Genomic DNA, 23,682 nt, shown 5'->3' with positions numbered 1-23,682 from the left:
AGAGCAGCTCAAGCGGAGCAGCAGTATTGAAAGACTAGCCTGTGACTGTTGGCTGTGCAAACAGAGTACATTTACACATAAAAAGATCATTACTTTTCATTTCAAATATAATAAGCCAAACAGGGCTAAAGACACTCATGAAAAAATCCGTAATCCAATCAGAAAGGTCTCTTGGTTAAGCATTTCATTGGATGGTGATGAACATGATAAATTATCTGTCTTGTTATACACGTGGGTAAATAATGACTAGTCTTACTAAGCATACTCTACAAAACAAAAACGGCAAGGATCGTCCTGCCATTCTCAGTATTAACCATCAAACATGTATCTATTTAAATATTTAAATTGGATAAACATAATAAACTATTTAGATACTCAAACTGGATAAACATAATAAACTTTTAAACAAAAATGGTTGGAAAATTGTCATTTTATTAGAGTTGGTTTGTCATACGGGGACATACTGAAAGGATTCTGATTGTGGTCTTAACCATGGCAGGCAACGAAGTTTGTTAGGTCGTAGTCAAATTAGACGTGACTCATCAAATTCTAAATAAATGTAAGGTAATGGTGAAACAAATTATGGAAACATGTACAAGGGCTTGCTTGCAGGGTCATTCCCTGATGAAGTTACTCTGTCATATTTTTGCAGTTGGCAAAGAAAGTTTTCCCTTTTCATAAGCACGCTATGGTCCTGTTCAAAAATATCCCTTTTTTATGCAATTTTTAATTTTCCAACACAAAAATTTTCAAGCCAAGGTAGGCGGACAACGGACAACAATTTAAACCTGTTTCAACCCAGTTGGTAAAATGACAAACTACAGTGGAAAATCAAATGCATTGTTCTGCACTGTTTAAATTGAAGATTATTTGAATTTAAATCTGGTTTCTTTAGTTAGAAATTGCAGAAAAGAAAGTGATAAAGGTAATGTGAATAGGAGGAAGTAAAGAAAAAGAAAGGGGCTAAATATAGGAAGTACAAACACAGCAAAGTCAATAGGAAAGAAGAATGAGAGTACTATTGTGGCAGCTTTTTTTTAAGGTACAGATTTTTTTTTTACTGCAACAGCAAAGACTACACGGTTCTGCATATCATCATAGTTAACTCAAATCTCTCGATTCCTTCTCTCTCAACACGCAATCGTTTTCTTTATATATTTTCTCTACTTACAAAAGGTTTCATCTGTTCTCTTTCTCTCTCCTTTCCTGACTTCTATCTTTATCATCATTTCTTTATTCGTTTGCTTGCACAAACTAATCAAAACAATAAAGACAAGAAGAACAAACGCCAAAACCCCACCAAACAACGGGTAGAAGAAGAATAAGCTAAAGTTCATTTTGAACTTTTATTTGACCAACAAGAGGTAATTTTCCTATATTAAGTTTTCGACTTGCTAATGCGGTCTCGGGGGCTTTACTTTAAAGGTTTTATTTAATGATCTGGTTTTGATTTTGATGTGGCAGATTGTGAATTTTGGGAGCTGGGTTTGGATGTGGAAATAGTAGTTGAACGTGCTCTAAAAATTTTATTCTATGGGTAGGTTATGCTGTTTTAATTCTTCCTACTCCAAGGTCAAACATGTTTCCTCGTACCACTTTCTATTATTATTATTATTATTCTCTCGTACTTTTTCTAATTTATTAGTATGTTCTGTTTTATCAAAGCTTGCTTAACTAATAGTTTGATGAAAAACGGTGTTTAATTGATTGGTGGGCTAATTTTGTGATGTTTTTTTTGGTGGGCTGAATTTATCAGGGATTCGGAAACCTCTGGTTGGCTACAAATTCCATTGCTGGATTTAATTGAGAGGAAATTATCACCTCTTTTGCTTGTCCAGGGAATTTGATCATTCATATGTTGTGTAAGGCGTTGGATGGGAAAGGAGTTGGGTGAACCTTTGTTTATTATTATGATGATTGAATGACTTTCAGCTTTTTGATGTTCAGAGGTCGAAGTAGCTGTGTTATAATCATTATATTAATTTAAGAGAATCCCTCGGTTAATTTAGGTGAACCTACAGAATGTTTCCAGCCAGCAAAATCCATTAGTTAATGGTGAGTGTAAACAATCTATAGGAGTGGTGTCCACAATCTTATATTTTTCTTTTATTTTTTTCTGCCCAAACTTTCTCCAGTCTTCCCAGAATAGTGGCAGCAAAGTCCGGCCTTTAAGAAACATAGAGAGTGAGTAAAATCCAATTCTTCATGCTTACATTCTTGTATTTGACGCTTCTCTAACTCCGTTGTGTGTATAATGCTTTTGCTGCTGTCTTGTGCAAGTAATAATGAAATTGGCAGTGCTTTTTGCTATCTTCTGTTTGTATATATGCTTCTACAGTCTTTTAAGATCTTCTTATTTGTATGTTTTCTGTGTAGCTTGTGGGAGGACGCTCGTCGTCTGCTGGTAAGGGAAGAAACCATGAAGATTTAATCAAGTTTGGTTTCAACTTAGTAAAAGGAAAAGCTAATCACCCTATGGAGGATTATCATGTTGCAAAGTTCATGCAGAGTCAAGGACATGAATTGGGGCTGTTTGCAATTTATGATGGCCATCTGGGTGAAAGTGTGCCTGCCTACCTACAGAGGAATCTGTTTTCTAATATCCTAAAGGAGGTAGGATCTTGCTTTCAGTTATAAAGAATAACTATGCATTTTAGTCTAGATTTAGTTGTACCTTAATTTTGGAATGTTTTATTCTAAATCTTCACTTATGAACATTCTAGGAAGAGTTTTGGGCTGACCCCCGTAGATCTATCTCTAAAGCCTATGAGAAGACAGACCAAGCAATTCTTTTACAGAGTTCTGTCTTGGGGCGGGGTGGATCCACTGCTGTAACTGCAATTTTGATAAATGGTCAAAGGTTATGGGTAGCCAATGTTGGAGATTCTCGAGCTGTTCTATCAAGTGGAGGCCAGGCAGTACAGATGACTACAGACCATGAGCCCAACACTGAACGAGGCATCATTGAGAATAAGGGTGGCTTTGTTTCAAACATGCCAGGTTTTGAAATGCAGCCTTCTCTTACACAGTTCATTGTTTTGATAATCTTTTCATCTTTGTAGAAGAAATTATTAAGAAGTTCATTAAAATAAACTATACTCATGGTCTAATATGTACAGAACTGATGTTCTAAAACAAATAGAATTGATTGGCCATTTATTGTTAATCATCTGCAAATATTATTGACTCAGTTTCCAGTTTATGAAACATTTTATATTGGTCTAGTCTATCTGGACGTAGAATAATTCCAAATTTTTTATATTCCCATTTCCGTCTTCCTAAAAGTCTCTCTTACCTTCAATGAGTTATCTGCTTACCAAGATTTGATGTGGCATTCTGATTGGATTAGTTGATAGGAGATTTGTGGCAGTCCATTCACTTTATAAATACTTCAACATTAACTTCCAAGGAAGAAAGGACAATATATTTGCTGTGTTTCACAGCATGTCTGGTGTGAAATTTTTGGGCTTTTTGATTAATATTTTGGGTTCTGAAGTAATAATTTCTGTGTCTTGAGATGTAGCTTTATTGTCTTGCAACTTCTACATTCAGCATTATTTTGCTGCTGTTTTCCCCTCAATTTCTGACTCTTCCCTCTTATGTTGGTGTAAATTTTGGAGTTTGAGAACAAAAATCCTTGAAAGTCTTCTGGAGTGATAAATCTTAAGAGGTTGAAGGGGAGTCACTGCTTTTGAATTTTAGTAGAATTGCTAAGAAAGAATCTGGCTTGATTAAATTCCAAGTCGTAAGGACAACTCTGTATAGTGTAGAAATTTAAATAAATATAAGGAAAATTTCACATATGATCCTCATTGTCAGAAAGTTTTGAACACATTACCGTACTTTAAAGTTTTGGTGATGGACAGCTGTCACTGCATCTGCCATCAGCAGAAGGGCTCATGGAAGACATCTAACCTCTTGTATGAGGTTGAAATTTCTAGTACTAATCTGTGGTTTTAATGAGCATAATATTTGCTTATCACAAATATATTTGTGTGTTCCTTCTCTGACTTATAGCTACTTTAACAATAAATTTTTTTATACAAAGAACTTGTTTTTTTCTTGTCACTTACAAGTATGAGAAACGTTCACATGTGGATTTGATTCATTTGTTGAAGTTCGAGCTTCAATATCTAGAGTATTGAAGAGAGTAAATGACATTTTGAGAAATTGGATGGAAATCCAAGCTTCTAGCTCTTTTTCTTTTTTAGATTTATGAAGTCTTGTATAATTTGATACGAAAGTTAGTTTTGAGCTAACACTTCGATTGCATTTGGAATCATAAGATACCATCATGCTCTACATCTTGAGTGGATGTCAGACCATCACCATCTACAGTACACTATTGCAACTGAGAAACATAATGGTGGCTCTGATACCAAATGAAATGAACCTTGAACAAATTACACTCCAAAGTCTAACTATTTGATATTGGAGAGCTCAAAGACATATAAACCCCACACTAGAAGCACATACTTTTTGACGTAGAATTCAAGTTTCATACCTTACATTTTGGATCATAACATAATTCTATATAAAGATCAAGTGCAGAATATTGAGGAATAGTTTGGTGAAGATTTAGGGTCACTAGGTGTGGTAGAAGTTGCTGATGAAATATTCAAGATTACCCCATTAAATAAATGAGCCTTTCATATTGGCATTTGAATAGCTTATGGTAGATGTGAATGGCATCCATTTCCTCCTTTGCATTCTGGCAAGTATTGATTGTAGGATCTTCCTGTAGTGATTTTTTTTTCAATTAATATATATGTATCACAATTCCACTTCACTCTAAGCTTTTCAGTTGTCTTTAATTTTTCAGGCCTGACAGGTACCAATATCTGTTAGCTTTTGTAGGTTTATGTAATATTCACCTTTTAATTATTATTATCATTCGTATTATTATTATTATCATTATTATTATTATTATTATTATTATTTTTTAAATAGGATAAAATTTAAATTTTAGGGGATAAGGTGAGTTTAATTTTTAAAAATATTTTATTAGGTAAAATCTAGATAATAGTTAAATCTTTCCATTAAGAGATGAGATATTTTATTGGTGATAAATGTGGATTTATTTCAAAACTTATTTTTTCTTTAAAGAAAAATAAAATCATTATTAATAAAGGGAGAGAGAGAATTTTCTTATTTTTCAAAACAAAGAGCAAGGTTTGGAGTAATGATTGTAGGAAGAGAAGAATTGTGAGTAGGAGACTAAAGCAAGGAAATAGTGTTGTTTTATTTCATTAAGGTATGTCTCAATATTTTATTATTTTGATATATAGGTGTTTTATGATTTGAAGATTAGGGTTTTTTTTAGGATTCGACTCAATTTTGTATTGTAAATTGTTTGTTTCATGATAGTTTTATATTAGTTTGTAAATTTACTAAAAACAAAAGGAAATTATGTACCTTTAATTCTATTTTTATTTTATATATTAATTTCGTTTTATGAAAAGAAAGAAAAAATAATAATAATACAAATTTTTAGCAATTTGTTGATATCTTAATTTGGTAAAAGATTTATTTATTTATATATATATTTTTTCATCGTTTTCAATTTAAATATTTTTTTAACATAAATCAATATGTCTAGTTATGTTCTGAAAATTTTCATAATTTTATCTATTTAATACAATTTATTAAAATTATTAAAGTATTGAGTGTTAAACCTGAAATTTATTTGACAGAATTTGTGACCAATAAAGAAATATAATTTTCAGTTTCTTTTTGAATTGATTTTGACTCGAATAATTTTTTATAAGTAAATTAGCATATATAGTTTAATTCTGGAAGTTTTCAAAATTTTGTAAATTTTATGTTATCTACTAAAATTTTATAAAAGTATATGTTTAATCTGGAATATTTTTAACAGTGTTAATGGTTTGTGTTAAAAATTTCGTTTTGCATGATTTTTAAAATATTTTTAGGTTTATATTTTTTTTGATAAAAACGTCAATATGTTAAGTTTATATTTGCAAAATTTCGTGAATTTTCGAGTTATACAGAATTTTATAAAATTGCTGGAAGCATGAACTGTCAAACTTGAAAACTGTTGTTGTGATTAGGAGCTGTGGACGGAAGTAATTTTTTTAGAAGTTTATATTTATTTTTTTTTAGCTGAATAATTTTTGGGTAAACCATCTATATGTCTTCTTTGTCCCTTTAAAGTTTTGTAACATTTTAATTTGTGTAAAAATTTATAAGATTCATAGAACAAAGGTTATACAGTATAAATATGTGTTAGTTAAGTCTAAGATTATTCACCTTAGACACTCTTAGAATTTGTAAAATTAGTTTTGGAATTGAGGATTTTCAGCGGGATTTAAGGATATTACTAAGAGTATTATTACAATTTGAATTCATTGGTTTTGGCTAGGATCCGAATAGGTTGTACGTGATAGCTTGGATCGTATAAGGGTTTGTGTAGACTTTTGCTGGTAGTCGAGGTAAGTAGAAACTATTCTTTTTATATGCATATAAATGTTATATGTTTGGAAATGATAATCAAATCTGAAAATTTTGGTTTTCGTACGCTATATAATATATATATATATGATTGTTTTGTTCATATACATGGGTTGTAAGTTATATAAATGATATTTCATCCTGTTTGTATGAAATGACTTTTGTAAGTTATAAAATATTTTCGTATACTTTTTGTTCCACTTAAATTTTAATTACTTAGACATTGATTCAATAAAATTATTTACGGTACATTTATGATTTGAAATTTTGTTTATATATATACGGTTTTGACTCATTGTCCGTAGTCTCTGAACTCTGAAACTATAAGTTTGGTCCAGCTGGATTATTTGTTCTGTTGTGCACATTTCTGAAATTCTGGCCAAGTCACCGGGATTACAGGTGACATTTGATTCTGAAATTCTGGCCGGGTCACCGGGAGTACAGGTGACACTACGTGACAAGAGTTTAAAATAAATTTTGACTTAAGTTTGATAGTTTGAAAGGTTCTGAAATAATTTATTTATTTATTTATTTGTGGTTTTATATGTGTAAGCACTTGGTTTTCTGTTTGACCTTCTTTTATTTGATTTTCTTTATTAATGTTTAAATTAAATGTTTAAGTATGCATATATAACGTTTAGCTTCTGCTTACTGAGTTGACGGCTTACCCCTCATCATTAACATTTTTGCAGATTAAAGATGTCATAAAGTGTGAGTTTCTGTTTAGCTTTGGGGAATAAAGAATAAAAGAAGTTAGCTGGGAAGATTGGCTAAGAGAAAAAAAAATAATAAATTAGTTTAGTAACTATTTGATTGTATGTTTTGTTTGAAAGATTTTTGTTTTTCATGCTTTTTGTGGTTGAAAAACTTTGTATTCAAGATTTGACTTTATTTAAGGGATTTATGAAGTCTTTTGAAATCATATGTTTTATTATAGTTTTGGGGTGTTACAGTTTCTGTCTACATCATGGGTGCATTATTTTTCTTCTACCAAGAATGTTATCCGAATGTTGTAATATGCACCTTTCTCTCACTACCCCATCATGTCAGTGCTGTCTTCTGGACTTTGTTCTGGAAGTCCTATTTTTATGATTGATTATGCCTTTTACATGGATAAAACAAAAGATTTGCTATGTTGGATGTGGCCATTGCAATTGTGGTAGTCTTCAATAATATATATTACCATGATCTAATTTGTAGAGTTGGTTTTTAGACAGATTTCTTGGATAGATTGTACTCAAGTGATTTCTGGTAGGTGGCCTTTGTACTCAAGTAATATTTTTCAGGCTCTATTTTAGGATTTATTGAGGTTCTTGCCTGTCTGAATTTCCATTTTTTATTAGGAAATAGGAATTTGATGTTTCCTTTGACTGGAGCAATTGTGATTATATGATGGTAAATACTTCAAATTTTATCATGGACAAATTCTAGACGAGTTTGATTTTTGACATTGTGTTCCTCAAGTTCTGTAGGATATCCATACATAACCTAAACTTTACATCAAACTTTGGAAGATACCAAACCTTTTTATGATATTTGAGTTCTGTTTTCTCTTGTTTGGTAGTGCATATGTTAAGCCTAAGCAATTTTCTGCTTGATAATCACAACTGAATTTAAGGGAACCCTGTAGCTAGATTAGCTTCTCCCCCCATGTTGAATTTGAGAAACTGAATTCTTTGTTGGTGTTTTTGAATCGATCAAATAAGGTACACAATTGAGCTAATATTAAGTATTAAATCTAATGTTATTATTATCTCATTATCAGGAGATGTCCCAAGAGTTAATGGGCAGCTGGCAGTTTCTCGTGCCTTTGGAGACAAGAGCCTCAAATCACATTTGCGATCAGATCCCGACATACAAGACATCACTATAGACGTCTGTACTGACATTCTAATCCTTGCAAGTGATGGTCTTTGGAAGGTAAACTTGTTTATGTCAACTTACTTTTCCTTCCTTGTGTCAATGAAACTGTAGTGTAGTTGATGCTTGCATTGTGAATAATAATTCTAAGTTATTTTTCCTTATTTTATGTGATAATCCCGGTGATGAGTAATCAAGGGGCTGTTGATATTGCAAGAAAGATCAGAGACCCCCGGAAGGCAGCCAAACAATTAACAGCTGAAGCATTGAAAAGAGACAGTAAAGATGACATATCTTGTGTCGTCATTAGATTTAGGTGATTAAATCTTTGAAACCATATTCCTGCTAAATGCAGTATATACCCGAAATAAAAGTTTCTTGACAGAGGATGCCAAATTGTGAGTAGACAAACCCTGAAAAAAAACCCACAACCAGTATGGTTTAATCCGTAGATATCTGCAGAGATGGAATTTGCTAGAGGAATGAGTTTAAAAAAAAATAAAGGTTCCCATCTGTATATTCATTTTATTGATTAGGTTTGGAGTTTGATATTGTTTGATTTATTCGTTATGGTGAATTAGGAATCTGATGTATATTATCTTTCGGTTTGCACAAAAAACACCAGAGTCTTTAAGTGGATGGAAGAAAGTGGTTTTGATTGTCATTGGAGCAAAACTTTTGATAGTGTAGTTCATTTCAGCTCAAATCCCATTAAGGGATGGGCTGCTTTCTTTTGTTTTCTGTTTGAAGGTTGATCAGTTCCTACGTGATGTTCACATGATGTTGGGAGGCATTCTCATTTTTCATCAGGTGAAAAAAGTCCAAATCGAACTAATTAGCCCAACCATGTGATGCCTTTCACTTTCACTTGTCAATTGTGGAACCACTCATTCATAGCTCTAGTGTATTTTCATTATTTGAGCAAAACTCTTGACTTTGTTGAGCTATCAAATTTGAATTTAGTATTTAAACACTACCGTCTTAATATTCAACAACCCCATTGTTGAGGGTGAGACCTTTTAAAGTTTGTAGGATTTGACTGGGATGTTGGTTTGTATAAAGCATTACAGTTTCAATAAAATTATGTGTATAAATAATATGTATAGTTTTACGTATAAATAATAATTTGTTATCATATGAGTGAGTATTGTTTTATCTCTAACTTAAAATTATCTAATTATATGATAACATTCATTATTTATGCAAATTATTTATGCACGTAATATCACTTTTATGATTTATATAATAGAGGGTAAGAGTATTTTGGTATTTAAATTTGGGTTTTAATTATATCCTAATAACCTCCAAATAATATATCAATTTCCTGTAAACCTCCCCTAATATTGAATCATTTAAATCAATTACTCTATTTTATAAAATAAATTGTATTTCTTTAACTATTTTTAGTCCAGCCCAACTTGCCACCAGTTTTAGGGTTTAGGTCAGTAGCAGTTTTCTCTCTATATATATTTATAGGCCACCAGTCCTGTAACTCCCGAGGAGTCCTGGTTCTTCCTCGGGAGCTTTCAATGTCTGTTTATCTCACGATCTGAATTAGATAGCTGCTTCTGTATTTTTTAGAAGTTTTTAATGTATTATGATTGCCTCTCCTTTCGGCTGCAAGGGCTGAGATCTGTTGATCTATTTCTTGATGGCTTTGTTCTGGAGGCATATATTAAATCCAGAGGGTTTAGGGGATCATTTTAACCAGACTATTGGCACTTTTGCTTCTCTGCTCCCCTCTCTTTGGAACATTTTTATTTTTTTCCATTATTATACTTAACTATATGCAGTTTCTGTTCCAGTACTTGCAATTTTTATGTGCAAAACTTGTTAAAACATAAGCGCATTGCTCAAAGATTGACTTGCAGGCATGCTTTTATAGCCCAAAATTTTTAATGGGTATTATCAGATTGTTGTTTATGAAAAAATTGTTTTTAAGATATCACGACTGGTAAACAGTCTTTGTCTTTTGGGCACCTGTATTATTTTGGGCAGTTGGCAATCCTAGGGAATATTCAAATCATTCCCACGTAAATTGCACAAAAGTGCAACAATAAATGGCTTAAATTCATTTGTTGAAGGTTATGGGCGGATAGAAAGCATGCCCAGCATAATGGATTACTTCTAGCTCAGCATTATCACCCAAATGGCTGCATTTGAACTGTATAAAGTTTGAATAAAACTATATATTTATTCATTTTATATACATAAATATATAAACATTTATATCATTGACTTGTCTGATTATATATTAAAAATAAGTATGTAAAATATTGTTCGTAAAGTTTAGTGGCAGTGCATAACTGAAACATCTGCAATCTATTAAACGTATTTTTCACTGCCTGCATTTCAACTCTTTTGGCACTGCCTGTTGAAACCTTTGATTTATTTTTTGAGTTTTATTATCAGGAATGACCTCCTGTTTATTCCTGTGAGGCTTCTAGATATAGTGTTTTATTGAGTTCATCCAACATATTTTTCAGGCATCCTGCATTTTACTGACTTCCAGAAGAAGTTCAATGCTACTTAATAATTGTTTAGCTGTTCATAGATTTATAAGAAAAATAAAATATCTGGAAAATTTGAATCTAATCATTCATAGGTAACATTTTAAAACTAAGATGCCCTCGGAAGAGGCCCAAACTTGAAATCAATGGGTTAAATATTTTTTAACCTAAAAATCACCGAGATTTAAACTCCATTTGAACTTCGTCACCTCAGCTTGAACTTCGTCGTAACCTCTAGCTTGCTCACCTAACAAAATCAATAACAAAACAAAAGGAATGCATCATTATTTTTTATATACATCCGCCATATATATATATAAAGAGAGTAATGCTATGTGTACTCAGAGGTGTGTACACATAGATATATATATATATATATATATATATATATATATGCAATCTACAATTACAAATAAGAAAAGCAAAGAGTTTGATATACTGTCAACAGTTGGCAAGACCATCTGCACTGCAAGTGACCAGATAAATATAATTTCTAGAACAAAAATTAGTTTGTAGAAAAATTAAATTCCAGCACAAATTTATATTTCTATATGCCCATGTCTTTTGTTTCCTTTATATTTGATTCTTCCATAAAAGTAAAAAAAATCTCTATGAATTAAAGTAGTGAACTGAAAATTAAAAAATGCACTCAAAAACCAGAAAAAGGCAATTTTGAAGTCGAGACAAGGCTCTGCACACTAGTGAGAGAGGAAAGGAGAAAGCAAGAAATCAAATTATTTACCTCCATCGTCAGGCAGATCTGAGGTCCATAGAGTGAGATTGTCCCTCAGAAGCTGCACGATAAGTGTGCTATCCTTATTGGATTCTTCATTGAGGCTATCAAGTTCTGCAATAGCCTCATCAAATGCTTGTTTAGCCAGGTGGCAAGCCCTGTTAAACATGAACATAGTTAACATAAATTAGCAGCAGCTACAGCGAGAATGGCATATACGATGCTTAGGTTTGTCTAAGAATATGTAAACAAGGGGCCCAATATTTAATAGCACGATCAAAATGAAAAAACTTAGCATCATCATCCTCATGAACAAACTCCTCAGTATAGGTGTGTCTAAAAAAGGGAGGGAGAGAGAGGTGCATGTTAACCTCTCAGGTGAATTCAAAATCTCATAGTAGAAAACAGAAAAGTTCAGAGCCAGGCCAAGTCTGATTGGATGAGTAGGAGGCAATTCTGAGCTGGCAGTAGATGTGGCAGCCTATGTAAAACAAAGAACAAAAGCAACACTCAACATTTATATTCTATAACAAAATAATTAAATCAAAATATGAAGAGAGGGGAGAGAAGGATTTAACATACCTCATAAGCCTTAAGTGACTGATTTGCAACTTCTTTACGATCCTCCCCAGATTTGAACTCAGCTAAGTAACGATAATGATCTCCCTTCCTATTACAAAAAGGTAAAGAATATGGATCTAAAAGGCACCATATTACATTGGAAAAAGGACACAGAAAATCTTGAGCACTATACCCCAATACAAGTATTTAACTAAGAGTAGGACAAGGAAACTCAATTAGACACAACAGCATGAGAACCCAAGCATGGTAGCAAATCAAAATCCCCCTTATACAGAAGCTATATTGATAAAAATAACTTTCAAAGAATGGTTATCCAATTTCACCAAAAGCTAAGTTAATTGGAAGTTTATTCTCGAAAGTTAAGAGTCTACAAATGATTATTTTTCTTTTCCACATCAGAATCAAGTATTTCTTTTTAAAGTAGCACTCAAACTACATGGAAATGAAGGCTATATAACAATACTCACATCTTATAGTAAAAAACAGTAGATTCACCAGTGGTAGATGACGGTATGAGGTGCTTGTCAATGACTGACAGGATGTCGTTGCATATCTTTGCAAGCTCATCTTCAACCCTCTGCCTGTAATCCTTAATCCTCTTCGTATTTTGTTCATTCCCCTTGGCCTCCTCCTTCTGTTCGATGGAAGACAAAATCCGCCATGAGGCCCTCCTAGCCCCAATCACATTCTTATATCCCACAGACACCAGATTCCTCTCTTCCACAGTCAGTTCAACATCTAACTTGGCAACTTTCTTCATGACTTCAATCATCTCTAAAGTATGAATGTTGAATGAGATAAACCCACAAAAAACTCAAATACACCAAAATCATAGGTACAGATATTATTAATCAAATTGCAAAGAAGTCACAGAAAAAAACTTTACATTTCACATTTTTGCTCTTCTAATAAGTTTCTATTACGTGATCTAATTTATATGTTAGTTGCACCTCAGTATGTGAAAGTGTTCTTTATTAAAAAATTCACTTAGGCAATTGCACGATTGCTAACATAGATCAACTAAAATCAAACTTAAAATAGCTATTTGGTACACTGAATCAAAGATCTCAATCACGTTACACACCAAAAACAGCATAAAAGCAAATACAGTTTTAAATGGCATCACCAATTTTAAATTCAGTGTTAGGCAAGTGAACTAGTCCGATCTTACATAAGATAAGCCTTAACACTCATGATAGATTTTTTAAATCAGCTACCAATTTGAAAACAGAGCTCGCATTTTAGTCACTCTAAACCGTGAATAACAAATGAGCTTAGAATTCAAAAAATACGGCAAATAAACTGAAAATACAAAATACTGGCACAGCGAAACAGATCAATTGCTTCTATCAAACAATTAATGGACAAATTACTGAGTAATTACCACTATATATTCACAGATCAGAAACTTAAAAAGTGAAAAAAAAAATCATAAATAATTAATCATGTTAAAAACATTAATTAAAATTTAAAACCACACCATCATATCTTTCGGCTTGCTCAGCAAGTCTAGCCAAGTAAACAAGGTTCTCTCTCTCCTTCTCCATCTCTCTCTCTTCTCTCTAAGCTTTTCTGTTGTTTGCGTTGCTTTTGCTTATTAACTGCCGTTTTTAGATATTGGTGGAGATTGAGGATGGATGGTTAGAAAGGAGTTTTGGGGTCTGAGAAAGGAGTATTTGGATTTGATAAATATGTGGCCATTGGATGGAAATTGATCAGAGACGCACATGGGTGCTGGTGATGCTGATGCTGACTGGAAAGGCTAGACCACTGGCCGTCGTTTTAATAAAAACATCCGCTTGCATTCGAAGCTTTCAATTCGTCAGGTTTTTCTGTACAAAATAAAAATCTCAACTTAAAATAGGATATTGAAAATTTTACTCTTAACTTGGTTTGTTTATACAAATCATTCATATTTTACAGACGCTAAAGATTTATATTACAAAAATAATATAATATAAAAATTATTTTTATTGTGAATATATCTTTTTGTTAATTTTTTTAATAAATATACAATTCCAAATTTAAATTTTTAATTAAAAACATTTTATAATCACTTATTAAATCCTAGATTTAACTAAAAAATTCATCCAATCAACAATTAATAATTCAATATTTGAATTCATTTTTTATATCTTTGCATGGATAAAAGAAAATACTCATAGAATATGATAAAAATACAGAAATTTTGTGTAATTGAATAATAGCAAGGTTAAAATTCGCAATAGTTGGTCAAACGAGAAGTGTTTTCAAAATTTTTTCCAATTTATGATAAAAATGTTTAAACGTTTATATTTATAGTAATTTTATATATAAAGTAGATTTTTTAGGTAAAAATATCAATATTCTATTTTAAATTATTCTACAAAGGATAAAACTATATATATATTCTGAGTATATAAATAAGTATACTGATGATGTGTCACAATATATTAAAATTGTTTTAAATTAAATATTCATGATAATATTATGGGAAATTATAATAAATGGCCAAATTACCCCTCCATTAAGCAAAAATACCCAATTTCACTATTTCTAACAAAAACACTCTAATTTTTTTTTAAATACCAAAATTACTCTTCATCACATTTATATAAACTCCCCCACTCTCACTCTCATTACATACATTTCTTATATCACTTAAATACTCATTTTTACTTTCATTTTTACTTAATATCAATTACTACGGGTTCGTTCGAAAAGAAGAAATTTGTATTTTTGAATTCGAATCGAAAAAAATTAATTCGTGAAAATTATATTAAAAATAACATGTTATGAATAAATAGATATATTGAAATACTCAAGAATGTCAATAATCAAAAAATTACTCGAAAATCTAAAAAAACATATCTGAATTTTGAAAATTACACGTTCAAATAGCTTATAAACGAGAAAACCGAAAAATCGATCAAAAATTTCATAATTATATCATAAAACATGTCTAAAAAAGCACATCATAATTACAAATATCAAATTTGAAAATTACATATCAAAAAAGTCTAGCCCGGTCACAAACAAACTCAAAATCATAAAAACCGAAAATCTTAAATTTAATAAAACAAAAAAACTGTATAATACATATTAAAACAGTTTTATTTTGGCCTCCAAATTTGGTGCAACCAGCAAAGTTGGTTGTTGTTATAGAGCTTGAAACGAGCTTCACGTTGATATATTACAGGCCTCGTAACTCCTCCTGGATCAAAAGTTATGGTCGTTCAAAGTCTGTCTCATATAGACTCTATAATTTTAAAAATGTTAATTTCCACCCAACCCACAGTTTCATGGACTGCCCCATGGTTCAGTGTAAAATTCCCCACGGACCCCTGTGGATCTCCCCTATTTCCCCTCACCCTAAAAATTTGAAAACATATCTGAATTTTGAAAATTACACGTTCAAATAGCTTATAAACGAGAAAACCGAAAAATCGATCAAAAATTTCATAATTATATCATAAAACATGTCTAAAAAAACACATCATAATTACAAATATCAAATTTGAAAATTACATATTAAAAAAGTCTAGCCCGGTCACAAACAAACTCAAAATCATAAAAACCGAAAATCTTAAATTTAATAAAACAAAAAAACTGTATAATACATATTAAAACAGTTTTATTTTGGCCTCCAAATTTGGTTCAACCAGCAAAGTTGGTTGTTGTTATAGAGCTTGAAACGAGTTTCACGTTGATATATTACAGGCCTCGTAACTCCTCCTGGATCAAAAGTTATGGTTGTTCAAAGTCTGTCTCATATAGACTCTATAATTTTAAAAATGTTAATTTCCACCCAACCCACAGTTTCATGGACTGCCCCATGATTCAGTGTAAAATTCCCCACGGACCCCTGTGGATCTCCCCTATTTCCCCTCACCCTAAAAATTTGAAAACATTAAATTCCCCCCCCCCCCCCCCCCCCCCCCCCAATAGGCACCCGTGGAAGTTATCACAACGCCGATAAATCTAACCCATTTTTTGACCAAAAATTGGCATTTTAGCCTCTAATTTTAACACCAATCAAATCTACACATCCAATAATATAAAACCCCTCAAAAAATTAAAACAAAACAACCAAAAATCAAAATATTTTGTGCATTATTCAAAATCAAAACTCTAAATATTCAAACCTCAAAATCTCCTTCAAATCTCAATAATTCTAACAATAAATTGGTTCAAACAAGAAGTTTAGATGATGTACTATCCTTATTTGTCATTTTCAATTGTCGAAAAACACAAAAAGTCGATGAAAAATGCGAAAACCCGTTGACTTGTGGGAGATTCAAAATTTTCTCTGATTTTGAACAGTAAAACTATGGGAAATGTAAGGTTTATATATAAAAGCAGTTTGGTCATTTCCAAAATTGAGAGCATTTTTACTTAAACCTTGGAGTTTTAGACAATTTTCTTAACACCCTCTAATTTTGGATATTTATTATAATTTTTCTAATATTTTATATATATATATATATATATATATATATATATATATATATATATATATACTTTTAGTATATAATTGGATACATAGATAATGTGTCATTATGCGATTGAATATTATTTTATCTTTAATTTAGAATTATCTAATTATATGATAATATATGCTCTGTATATTTAAATTATATACTAAAAATATATATATATTTTAATTATTTTGTATATTAAAAATTGTGTACGTTCCACGCTGAATCAATTTTCTTAAAATTCTAGTTATTTTTTAAATGGTAATTTCCCGCCACAAGATCACATCTTCCTCCCTTTTTCTTCTGTTAGGGTTTGTAAAGCCTCTTTTCTTCTCCTACCAAACTAACCACACCAGCAATTAACTCTTCCTCAGTCCTATTGCAAGGCCATCATTTGCCTTTTTTTAAAAATAATACTTACTATTGTTAAACTAATTTGGGCTGCGGATGGCCAACGGCGGCGAAGATTTCTCTCAATTTGATATATCGAAAGAGGTGATTATCAGACTTTTTTTTTTTAAAATTTCACTATTGAACAAAAATTAAGATAAATTTCCTGGGGTGCATTGTTATGATACGAATTATAAATCACTGGTGTAGGAAATAGAGAAGCTCGTTGCGGAAGTGGTGCGCTATGTCATTTTCAAAACTCATCAGAACTTGGGATGTCCGATTAAGAGAGAGGAGCTTGTTCACTTGGTTACAAAAAACTATTCTCAGCGTAATCTTCCTGCTTTTGTGATTAATGCGGCCAAAGAGAAGCTCTCAAGCGTTTTTGGCTATGAATTGAGAGAGCTTCAAAGGTCACGTCCTGCCTTGGCAAATCTCGGCCGTTCTTCTCAAAACAGTGAGAATTTATTGCCTTTTTAACCTTATTATTATACTATCACAGCCTGCTGCTTGGAGTAGATTTAGTTTATGTTGGCTTTTCAAGAAATTTGTTAGCTTCATTTTTCTTTTTCTGTTAAATTTCAGTTTGCTTATTCTACTTTGAATACAGTACAATTACCATATGGTTGTGTTTTTTTTTTTTTTGGGACATATCTTTCCACATAAGTTTTCATTTGTGAGTAATGAAAGACCTATTACTGATCAGTAATCTACTTTCATCCTTCAAAGAGACAAAGAGTGCTGGTGAATCTCATTGATTGGGTAGTGAGCTAGTGGATCATTGGTTCCACCTGTTGGTTGCTGCAAATGGTGGTGATACAAGGCTGATTATCCTCCACTCTGTCACAGTAGTAGCCCATGGTTTTACTTAAAAAATGCATGAGCTGGCCTCATCGCCACCTTGTGTCCGGTGGGTATATGGCATTCAATTAAGATACTTTTGGCCGCTATTTCCACTTGAAATTCATGCATGATACTCTCAGAATTGGTCCTTTGTTCGTCAATCTTTATTTTTCTGTTTAAAATTAGCGTAAAAGGTAATTGGAAAGTTCAATCTTTGATACTTTCTCTCAGATGAGAGTTATTTTCATATATTACAATTTGGAAAAGTTAGAAACCAGTTATCCGGATGTTATAGTTTATATTATATGAAGCTATCTGCATTTTTCTGGCATCTATTCTCTGTTTGTTTATTATTTTAATTTTGGTTATAACCGTAGCTGTGATGATGCACTTTCCAGGTGTTGCCGACCCTAAATCGTATATTCTTGTAAGTCAGCTACCGCCAGAGGTGTACAAGAAATATGTTGAAGATGTAAATACAGCGCATTTAACTGGTTTTACCTTTGTTATAGTTAGTATTGTCCATCTAGCTGGCGGCAAAATCCCAGAAGGTACTTTTTTGGTATTGTTGCTTAGTAACCATGATTTCATTGGTAGAAGTATAGTTAAAGCCAAGGGTCAAGATGAATGATAGAAATGTTGGATTCATGTGGTTTCATGTAGTTGTTAATCCATTTGTTTTGCTGGACTGCTCTACATATCATTTTGGAAAACTTATTGATCAAAGAGCAACATATCCCATGTTTATTATCACAAGAAGAAGAGATTTTTTACTTTTACCAGGATTTGTGAGCCTGCGTTGCACAATGCTTTCATTCTTCTGTAAGATAAATCATATTATTCTTATTATGCAGAAAATCTTTGGCATCATTTAAAGCGCATGGGATTGTTCGAAAATGATGTAAACCATCCGGTGTTTGGAAATATCAAGCAGGCATTGGAGACACTAGTCCAGCAAAGGTTAGTATTGCCTGATGGGATGAACTATGTATTTGCCGTGCCTTTATCTGCAACAACTGATTTCTCTGTACAGAGTCTAAGCAGTCATACATACTCCTTTAATTTTGTAGATATTTGCAGAAGGACAAAGTGAATGGCCCTGAAGGTAATACCGTATTTTATGAGCTTGCTGAGAGAGCTCTAGATGGACCTGTTAGAGAGAAAATAAAAGAATACATATCACAGGTATAGGCTAGAGATAAGAATTTCTGTAGCCTTTTTGTGTCATGCTTATGGCCTTATATTCTCACATCTACAGAGTCAATTCTCAGTTTGTTTCAGTATGTTACTTCTATTTGGTGACATTTTTTTCATTAATATAAAACTCTGATAGATGTACTCATGAAATATGTGGCTGCTAGAGGAACCTATTGCTACCGCATGTGCATAATCTCAAATGCCTAGGTTTAGGGACTGCACTTGCATATGTACATCAAAACACTAAAAACATTATTCAGCTTGCAATCAATAGTTTTCTTATGGTAAAAGAAATTGGCGGGGAACATTCTCAGTTATTTCATAGAACCAGCATAACAGCCATAAACATTTCACTCTAACATTAATGTTGGATTGCTTTCACAAAGTTGCACTGAGATATGAGTTACACACTCTTCATGATACAATATTAGGTTGGATAAGAGTTCATCTTTATGATTGCCCTAGAAGCTCCTTGGTAAGTTACAGAGAAAAAGCAACTTTAGGATGACCTTAAAAGTTTGTTTTGATATACGATTACGAGATTAAATTTTTGCTGCAACTTACTGATATGAAGGAAATTTCTGGTTTACAGTTTGTAAATGTAGACCACAATGTTGTCCATTATGCTGACTAATGTCCTGCTAATTTTCCTTAATGGAGGTATGTTTTGAAAGTTCAATGGTTGTTAAATGATATTTGGTTTGATTTCTGGAGAAGTTCAGATTAAGACGTTCACTATCATTTTGCAGACTTGGGATTTTGAAGTTTTTGGACTCTTGAGAAGGCTGGTATATAGGGTATAGGAGTTCGTGGTTGATAACCTTTCTAAGCCAATGAGGGGAGGCGGCAGCTGAATTACCAGTCCTATTTCGAAGCTTGAATATATGTAGATCGCTGCAGTGGACTTTGTATTTTATTAATTGTATTTAGATAGTTAAGAAATGGATGTTTTAAAGGACAACCTGATATTCTGTACTAATGTGATGCCTTGAAGGTGAATAGAGTAGACCAGATAAGCTATTGTTCAAGAAAAAATTAGGCTGACCAGACATGGGAAATTATCAGAGAAAAACCAAACTTTTATTTTTCCAATCTCGGTAAAAAATTTCTAGTAACTCAACTTGGACAGAAAAACAATTAACTCGTACACATGATAGGGTAAATTCACAAACTACAGTCTTAATCATGCTTTTGGAATGCCAAATAACAATTGACCAAAAAATTCCAAATAAATTGAATTCTAAATCATATATAACAAATTGGTAAATGGCCTATGACGAAGTCAAGAGACAGAATCATATTTCACTTATGTCATACAACATTTTACCTAATCCAAGCATCAAGATGATCCTGACACCAAATAAGAGGGCAGCCAAACCTTTCATTTGAATACCCAATTATCTGTATCGCATAGCTAGTTAAAGGTCAGTGGCATTCGCTCCCACATGCAACATGGCTGGTGCTTGCATCACCAATTGAAACAGTGGCAAGGGACTTGGAAGCCCAAGCCCTGGCATTCAATGCTCCTTCCTGTAAGTTACTTTTCTTGCAAGGATCTTTTAGAGAATTAAATATCTGTATTGCTCGATTCAGATAGGTCTGAGGATGATCAAACAAGCTCCCCAATTTAACATTTCGGATGAGCCTTATCCAAGTAAGTTGAGCTATTACAAGCAGACTTGGAAAGAATAAGTAAAGCAATCTCAACAGAACAAATGAGGTAGCCAGGGCCAAATATGTCTCCTGCCGAAGCAAATTCTCTGGTGATCTTGCCCATGAGAATGGGCAGCTTTCATTGTCCACATTATCGTGCCTCTCGTGATTTGATAGGTGCCCAACTTTGTCCAGGGATATTTTATCCAATGATGCAGAATCAATGCCTACAAATATAAATGAAATTTATTAGATGCTATTAGAGAAACTCTCTTCAATATGATCATATAATATAATATGGAGAAAGCAACAAATATTCTTTAAGATAGAAGAAACTGATACAAGAAGATATCAACATTTACAGTCCACAAAACAGACAAAAAATATTCAATTTAACCAACTCTTTAAAGTCTTACTCTCCTGCTATACATGTGTGCACATTGTCTTTGTGAAAGTGGGTACACACTCAAGAGAATACTAAAATTATGGGACTATAAATAGAAATAAAATTGAAAGTTGAGACAGAGTATTTTTAAAAACAAAAGACAACATACCATTTGTATATACATAGTTGACAGGTAGTTCACTTTTGAATTAAAAAAAGGGAGACATTCATTTGCAAAAGAGGAAATCCCTTTGATAACTAATCAGTAACATGAGAAAGTACTTTACAGATTATAATATCCCAAAAAAAGTAGCACTAATGACAAGAGGATGTACCGGTGACATCACTGTAGAACGCGACAAGTGAAATGAGAGTCCGGGAGCCATGATAACGAACACGCATTGACGAATTTAACAGAAAAAGGGTGGGAAACCCATGAACCCCATACTTAGAAAGTATACTGCAAAAATCAACCAAAATGTTACCCAACTGCCAACGGAAACATACAAAAAGGGTAAATCTACACAAAACAATATTCCTTTACCTACCTTGGTCTGATGGCAGATTCTTCGATTGCAAAATGGGAAATGGAAGGATATAAAGAAGAAAGGATAGAGAAACTAGGCCTAAAATTACGAGAAAAAGGACACCAAGATGCATAGAAAAGAACAGCTACAAATTCATGACTATTCTTGTGAACCATATTCAGAGCCCTTTGCAATGAAACCTCGTCACCCTTCAGTAAAACATAAACAATATGAACATTTCATTAAAATAATAATGGGCTTAAGCCAACAATCAAATCAACACTTCAAAACTACAAATAGAAGAAAAATTATATCCTATCAATCCTCAGGCCGACAAGTTAAAAACTGCATTATTCCTAATTATCAGTTAAAGGAAGATTTTCCCAAACTTCATTAAAGTTCTTTGCCAATATGTAAATCATTAACTAGGCCCTATCAAAATTTCTGGAAACAGTAATAAGTTTGCTGGGAGTCCTATCAAAATATATGACTTCTTTTGACATGTGAAAACGAAGTTTAGCTGCTTAGAAGAAAATGGCAAATGTTTCTGTAAAAAGCAACAAAGGTAATATAGATAATTAGACCAACAAAGACTACATCTTTAAAAGTTTAAATTTCAGAAGCTCTAGCAATACATAATCAATTCCCCTGTTTGATATCCAGAGAGATTCAGATTATGATAAAACACAGATTAATTTTCGAATTGACATTTCAAATATCACAATTTTGGACACTCCTATTTGGATTCAATTCAATTATGATGAAGTTATGTACGTACCTCGATAACAGCGACGACATCGTGAGATTGAAAACTGGTATAAACCGGACAGTTGAAATTTCGAAACCCTAAGATGGAATCCGTAATGGATTCGATTGGACATAACGGATGTCTGACTGTCTCGACGGCCGCAGCTAACCTCACCAAGAGCAACAAAATCAAGATCCCCGTCTCCCAGACTCTCATCCCCATCGAGACCCAGCACAAAATCAGAAAACTGCACAAATATGTTTTACTTCAAAATGCAAAAAATAAAAAATTCAAGAATAATAAGAGGACAAAAGTGGGAGAGTAGCGCATTTTAGGAAAAAGAAATTATGATTGAATTAAGTGCTCGAAAGCAAGTCCAACTGTTTAAGGAAGAACCGGCCTTCGTACATGACATGAGAGACTCTGAGAGAAAGGAGGGGAGGGGAAGGTGAAGATAACGAAAACGAGTGCAGTGCGCACGGATGGCTTGTCAACCATGTCGTTTTCGGGTCGGGTTCTTCCTATGGTTCTTGATAACACCACTGTATGCACAAATATTAATATATTATTATATAATTAAAATTTTGAAAATTAATAATAAATTATTATTTATACATAAAAATTATATATATAGTTTTATTGATAAAAAATTATAAATTAATTTTATTTAAAATAATTTAGTCTAATTTCATATATTTTAATAAAAGGGCGCAGAACTTATTTCCCCCCAAAGTTTAATTTATTTTTAAACTTTTATTTATTAATTTTAAAAAATCTAAATATTCGCTTGTCTATTAAATTTTATTGTTATTATAAAAAATAAAATTATTATTTAGTTAAAAAAATTAAAATTTTATCATTTTTTCCTTAATTTAAAAATTTAAAATTTTTTTCAATCGAAGTTTGAAAATTAAAATTTTTTCTCGTCCTCTCTCTAATGATCATTTGTTATCTCCAACCGTCAACTTTCTCTCTCTCCTAATCTGTCTCTTTTTCTTTTCCACTTATTTTCATCTTAAATAACAATAACTGAAGAGAGAAAGAAAAACGTCGATTGTAAGAGACATCACCAAAGATAAATGTTATGCTAATAAGAGAAAAATCGTCGGAGATAAAAATTTGAAAACTAAAGTTAAATAATGGTGAAACTAAAATTTTTCAAAAAGCTAAAAATACAACTATATATGAGAGAAAGATAATAGTTTATAACCTTAAATTTGGAAAAGAAAAATTCAATTTTTAAATCTAAAAAATATAAGGTTAAAAAGTAAAAATAAATTTCAAAATTTAAGAATAATTTTAAAATATTGTTGTTATTATTATCTT

General features: G+C 32.1%; 4 protein-coding genes across 15 annotated transcripts; 2 read left to right on the top strand and 2 right to left on the bottom strand.

The window, feature by feature from the left end:
* Positions 1-1,077: 1,077 nt before the first annotated feature.
* LOC123228851 (probable protein phosphatase 2C 10) lies at positions 1,078-9,428 on the top strand. Of its 7 annotated transcripts, none has more exons than XM_044654328.1 (6): positions 1,079-1,364; positions 1,465-1,537; positions 1,757-2,055; positions 2,377-2,613; positions 2,724-3,000; positions 8,237-9,428. In XM_044654328.1, the coding sequence occupies exons 3-6, from the start codon at positions 2,053-2,055 to the stop codon at positions 8,443-8,445; spliced, it is 726 nt and encodes a 241-aa protein (XP_044510263.1). In that variant the 5' UTR covers positions 1,079-1,364; positions 1,465-1,537; positions 1,757-2,052; the 3' UTR covers positions 8,446-9,428. The 7 variants fall into 7 exon arrangements, with proteins under 7 accessions (XP_044510261.1, XP_044510263.1, XP_044510264.1 ...); XM_044654329.1 differs by lacking the exon at positions 1,757-2,055 and having other exon boundaries at positions 1,465-1,572; positions 8,237-8,389; positions 8,513-9,428; XM_044654327.1 differs by having other exon boundaries at positions 1,465-1,572.
* Positions 9,429-10,809: 1,381 nt separating this feature from the next.
* On the bottom strand, positions 10,810-13,976 carry LOC123229495 (14-3-3 protein 7-like). Of its 2 annotated transcripts, none has more exons than XM_044655344.1 (6): positions 13,637-13,976; positions 12,624-12,941; positions 12,157-12,244; positions 11,946-12,055; positions 11,584-11,732; positions 10,810-11,088 (listed from the first exon to the last, which is right to left on the bottom strand). In XM_044655344.1, exons 2-6 carry the CDS (start codon positions 12,926-12,928, stop codon positions 11,009-11,011), a joined length of 732 nt encoding a protein of 243 aa, XP_044511279.1. In that variant the 5' UTR covers positions 12,929-12,941; positions 13,637-13,976; the 3' UTR covers positions 10,810-11,008. The 2 variants fall into 2 exon arrangements, with proteins under 2 accessions (XP_044511279.1, XP_044511278.1); XM_044655343.1 differs by having other exon boundaries at positions 12,624-12,930; positions 13,637-13,971.
* Positions 13,977-16,930: 2,954 nt separating this feature from the next.
* On the top strand, positions 16,931-20,135 carry LOC123229496 (melanoma-associated antigen 8-like). Of its 4 annotated transcripts, XM_044655346.1 has the most exons (7): positions 16,931-17,108; positions 17,214-17,460; positions 18,245-18,397; positions 18,701-18,806; positions 18,917-19,031; positions 19,636-19,703; positions 19,793-20,135. In XM_044655346.1, exons 1-6 carry the CDS (start codon positions 17,061-17,063, stop codon positions 19,675-19,677), a joined length of 711 nt encoding a protein of 236 aa, XP_044511281.1. In that variant the 5' UTR covers positions 16,931-17,060; the 3' UTR covers positions 19,678-19,703; positions 19,793-20,135. The 4 variants fall into 4 exon arrangements, 3 of the variants coding, with proteins under 3 accessions (XP_044511281.1, XP_044511280.1, XP_044511282.1); XM_044655345.1 differs by lacking the exon at positions 19,636-19,703; XM_044655347.1 differs by lacking the exons at positions 19,636-19,703; positions 19,793-20,135 and adding an exon at positions 19,704-19,789.
* On the bottom strand, positions 20,102-22,894 carry LOC123229494 (5'-adenylylsulfate reductase-like 4). 2 transcript variants are annotated; one of them, XM_044655342.1, is made up of 5 exons: positions 22,765-22,894; positions 22,387-22,603; positions 21,630-21,817; positions 21,417-21,541; positions 20,102-20,923 (listed from the first exon to the last, which is right to left on the bottom strand). In XM_044655342.1, the coding sequence occupies exons 2-5, from the start codon at positions 22,576-22,578 to the stop codon at positions 20,469-20,471; spliced, it is 960 nt and encodes a 319-aa protein (XP_044511277.1). In that variant the 5' UTR covers positions 22,579-22,603; positions 22,765-22,894; the 3' UTR covers positions 20,102-20,468. The 2 variants fall into 2 exon arrangements, with proteins under 2 accessions (XP_044511277.1, XP_044511276.1); XM_044655341.1 differs by having other exon boundaries at positions 22,738-22,873.
* Positions 22,895-23,682: the final 788 nt, after the last annotated feature.

This window comes from Mangifera indica, chromosome 11 (genome assembly GCF_011075055.1).
Source record: "Mangifera indica cultivar Alphonso chromosome 11, CATAS_Mindica_2.1, whole genome shotgun sequence".
Classification (NCBI taxonomy): Eukaryota; Viridiplantae; Streptophyta; class Magnoliopsida; order Sapindales; family Anacardiaceae; genus Mangifera; species Mangifera indica.
Note: the sequence above shows the minus strand (reverse complement) of the source record. Positions and strands in the feature narration are given on the sequence as shown.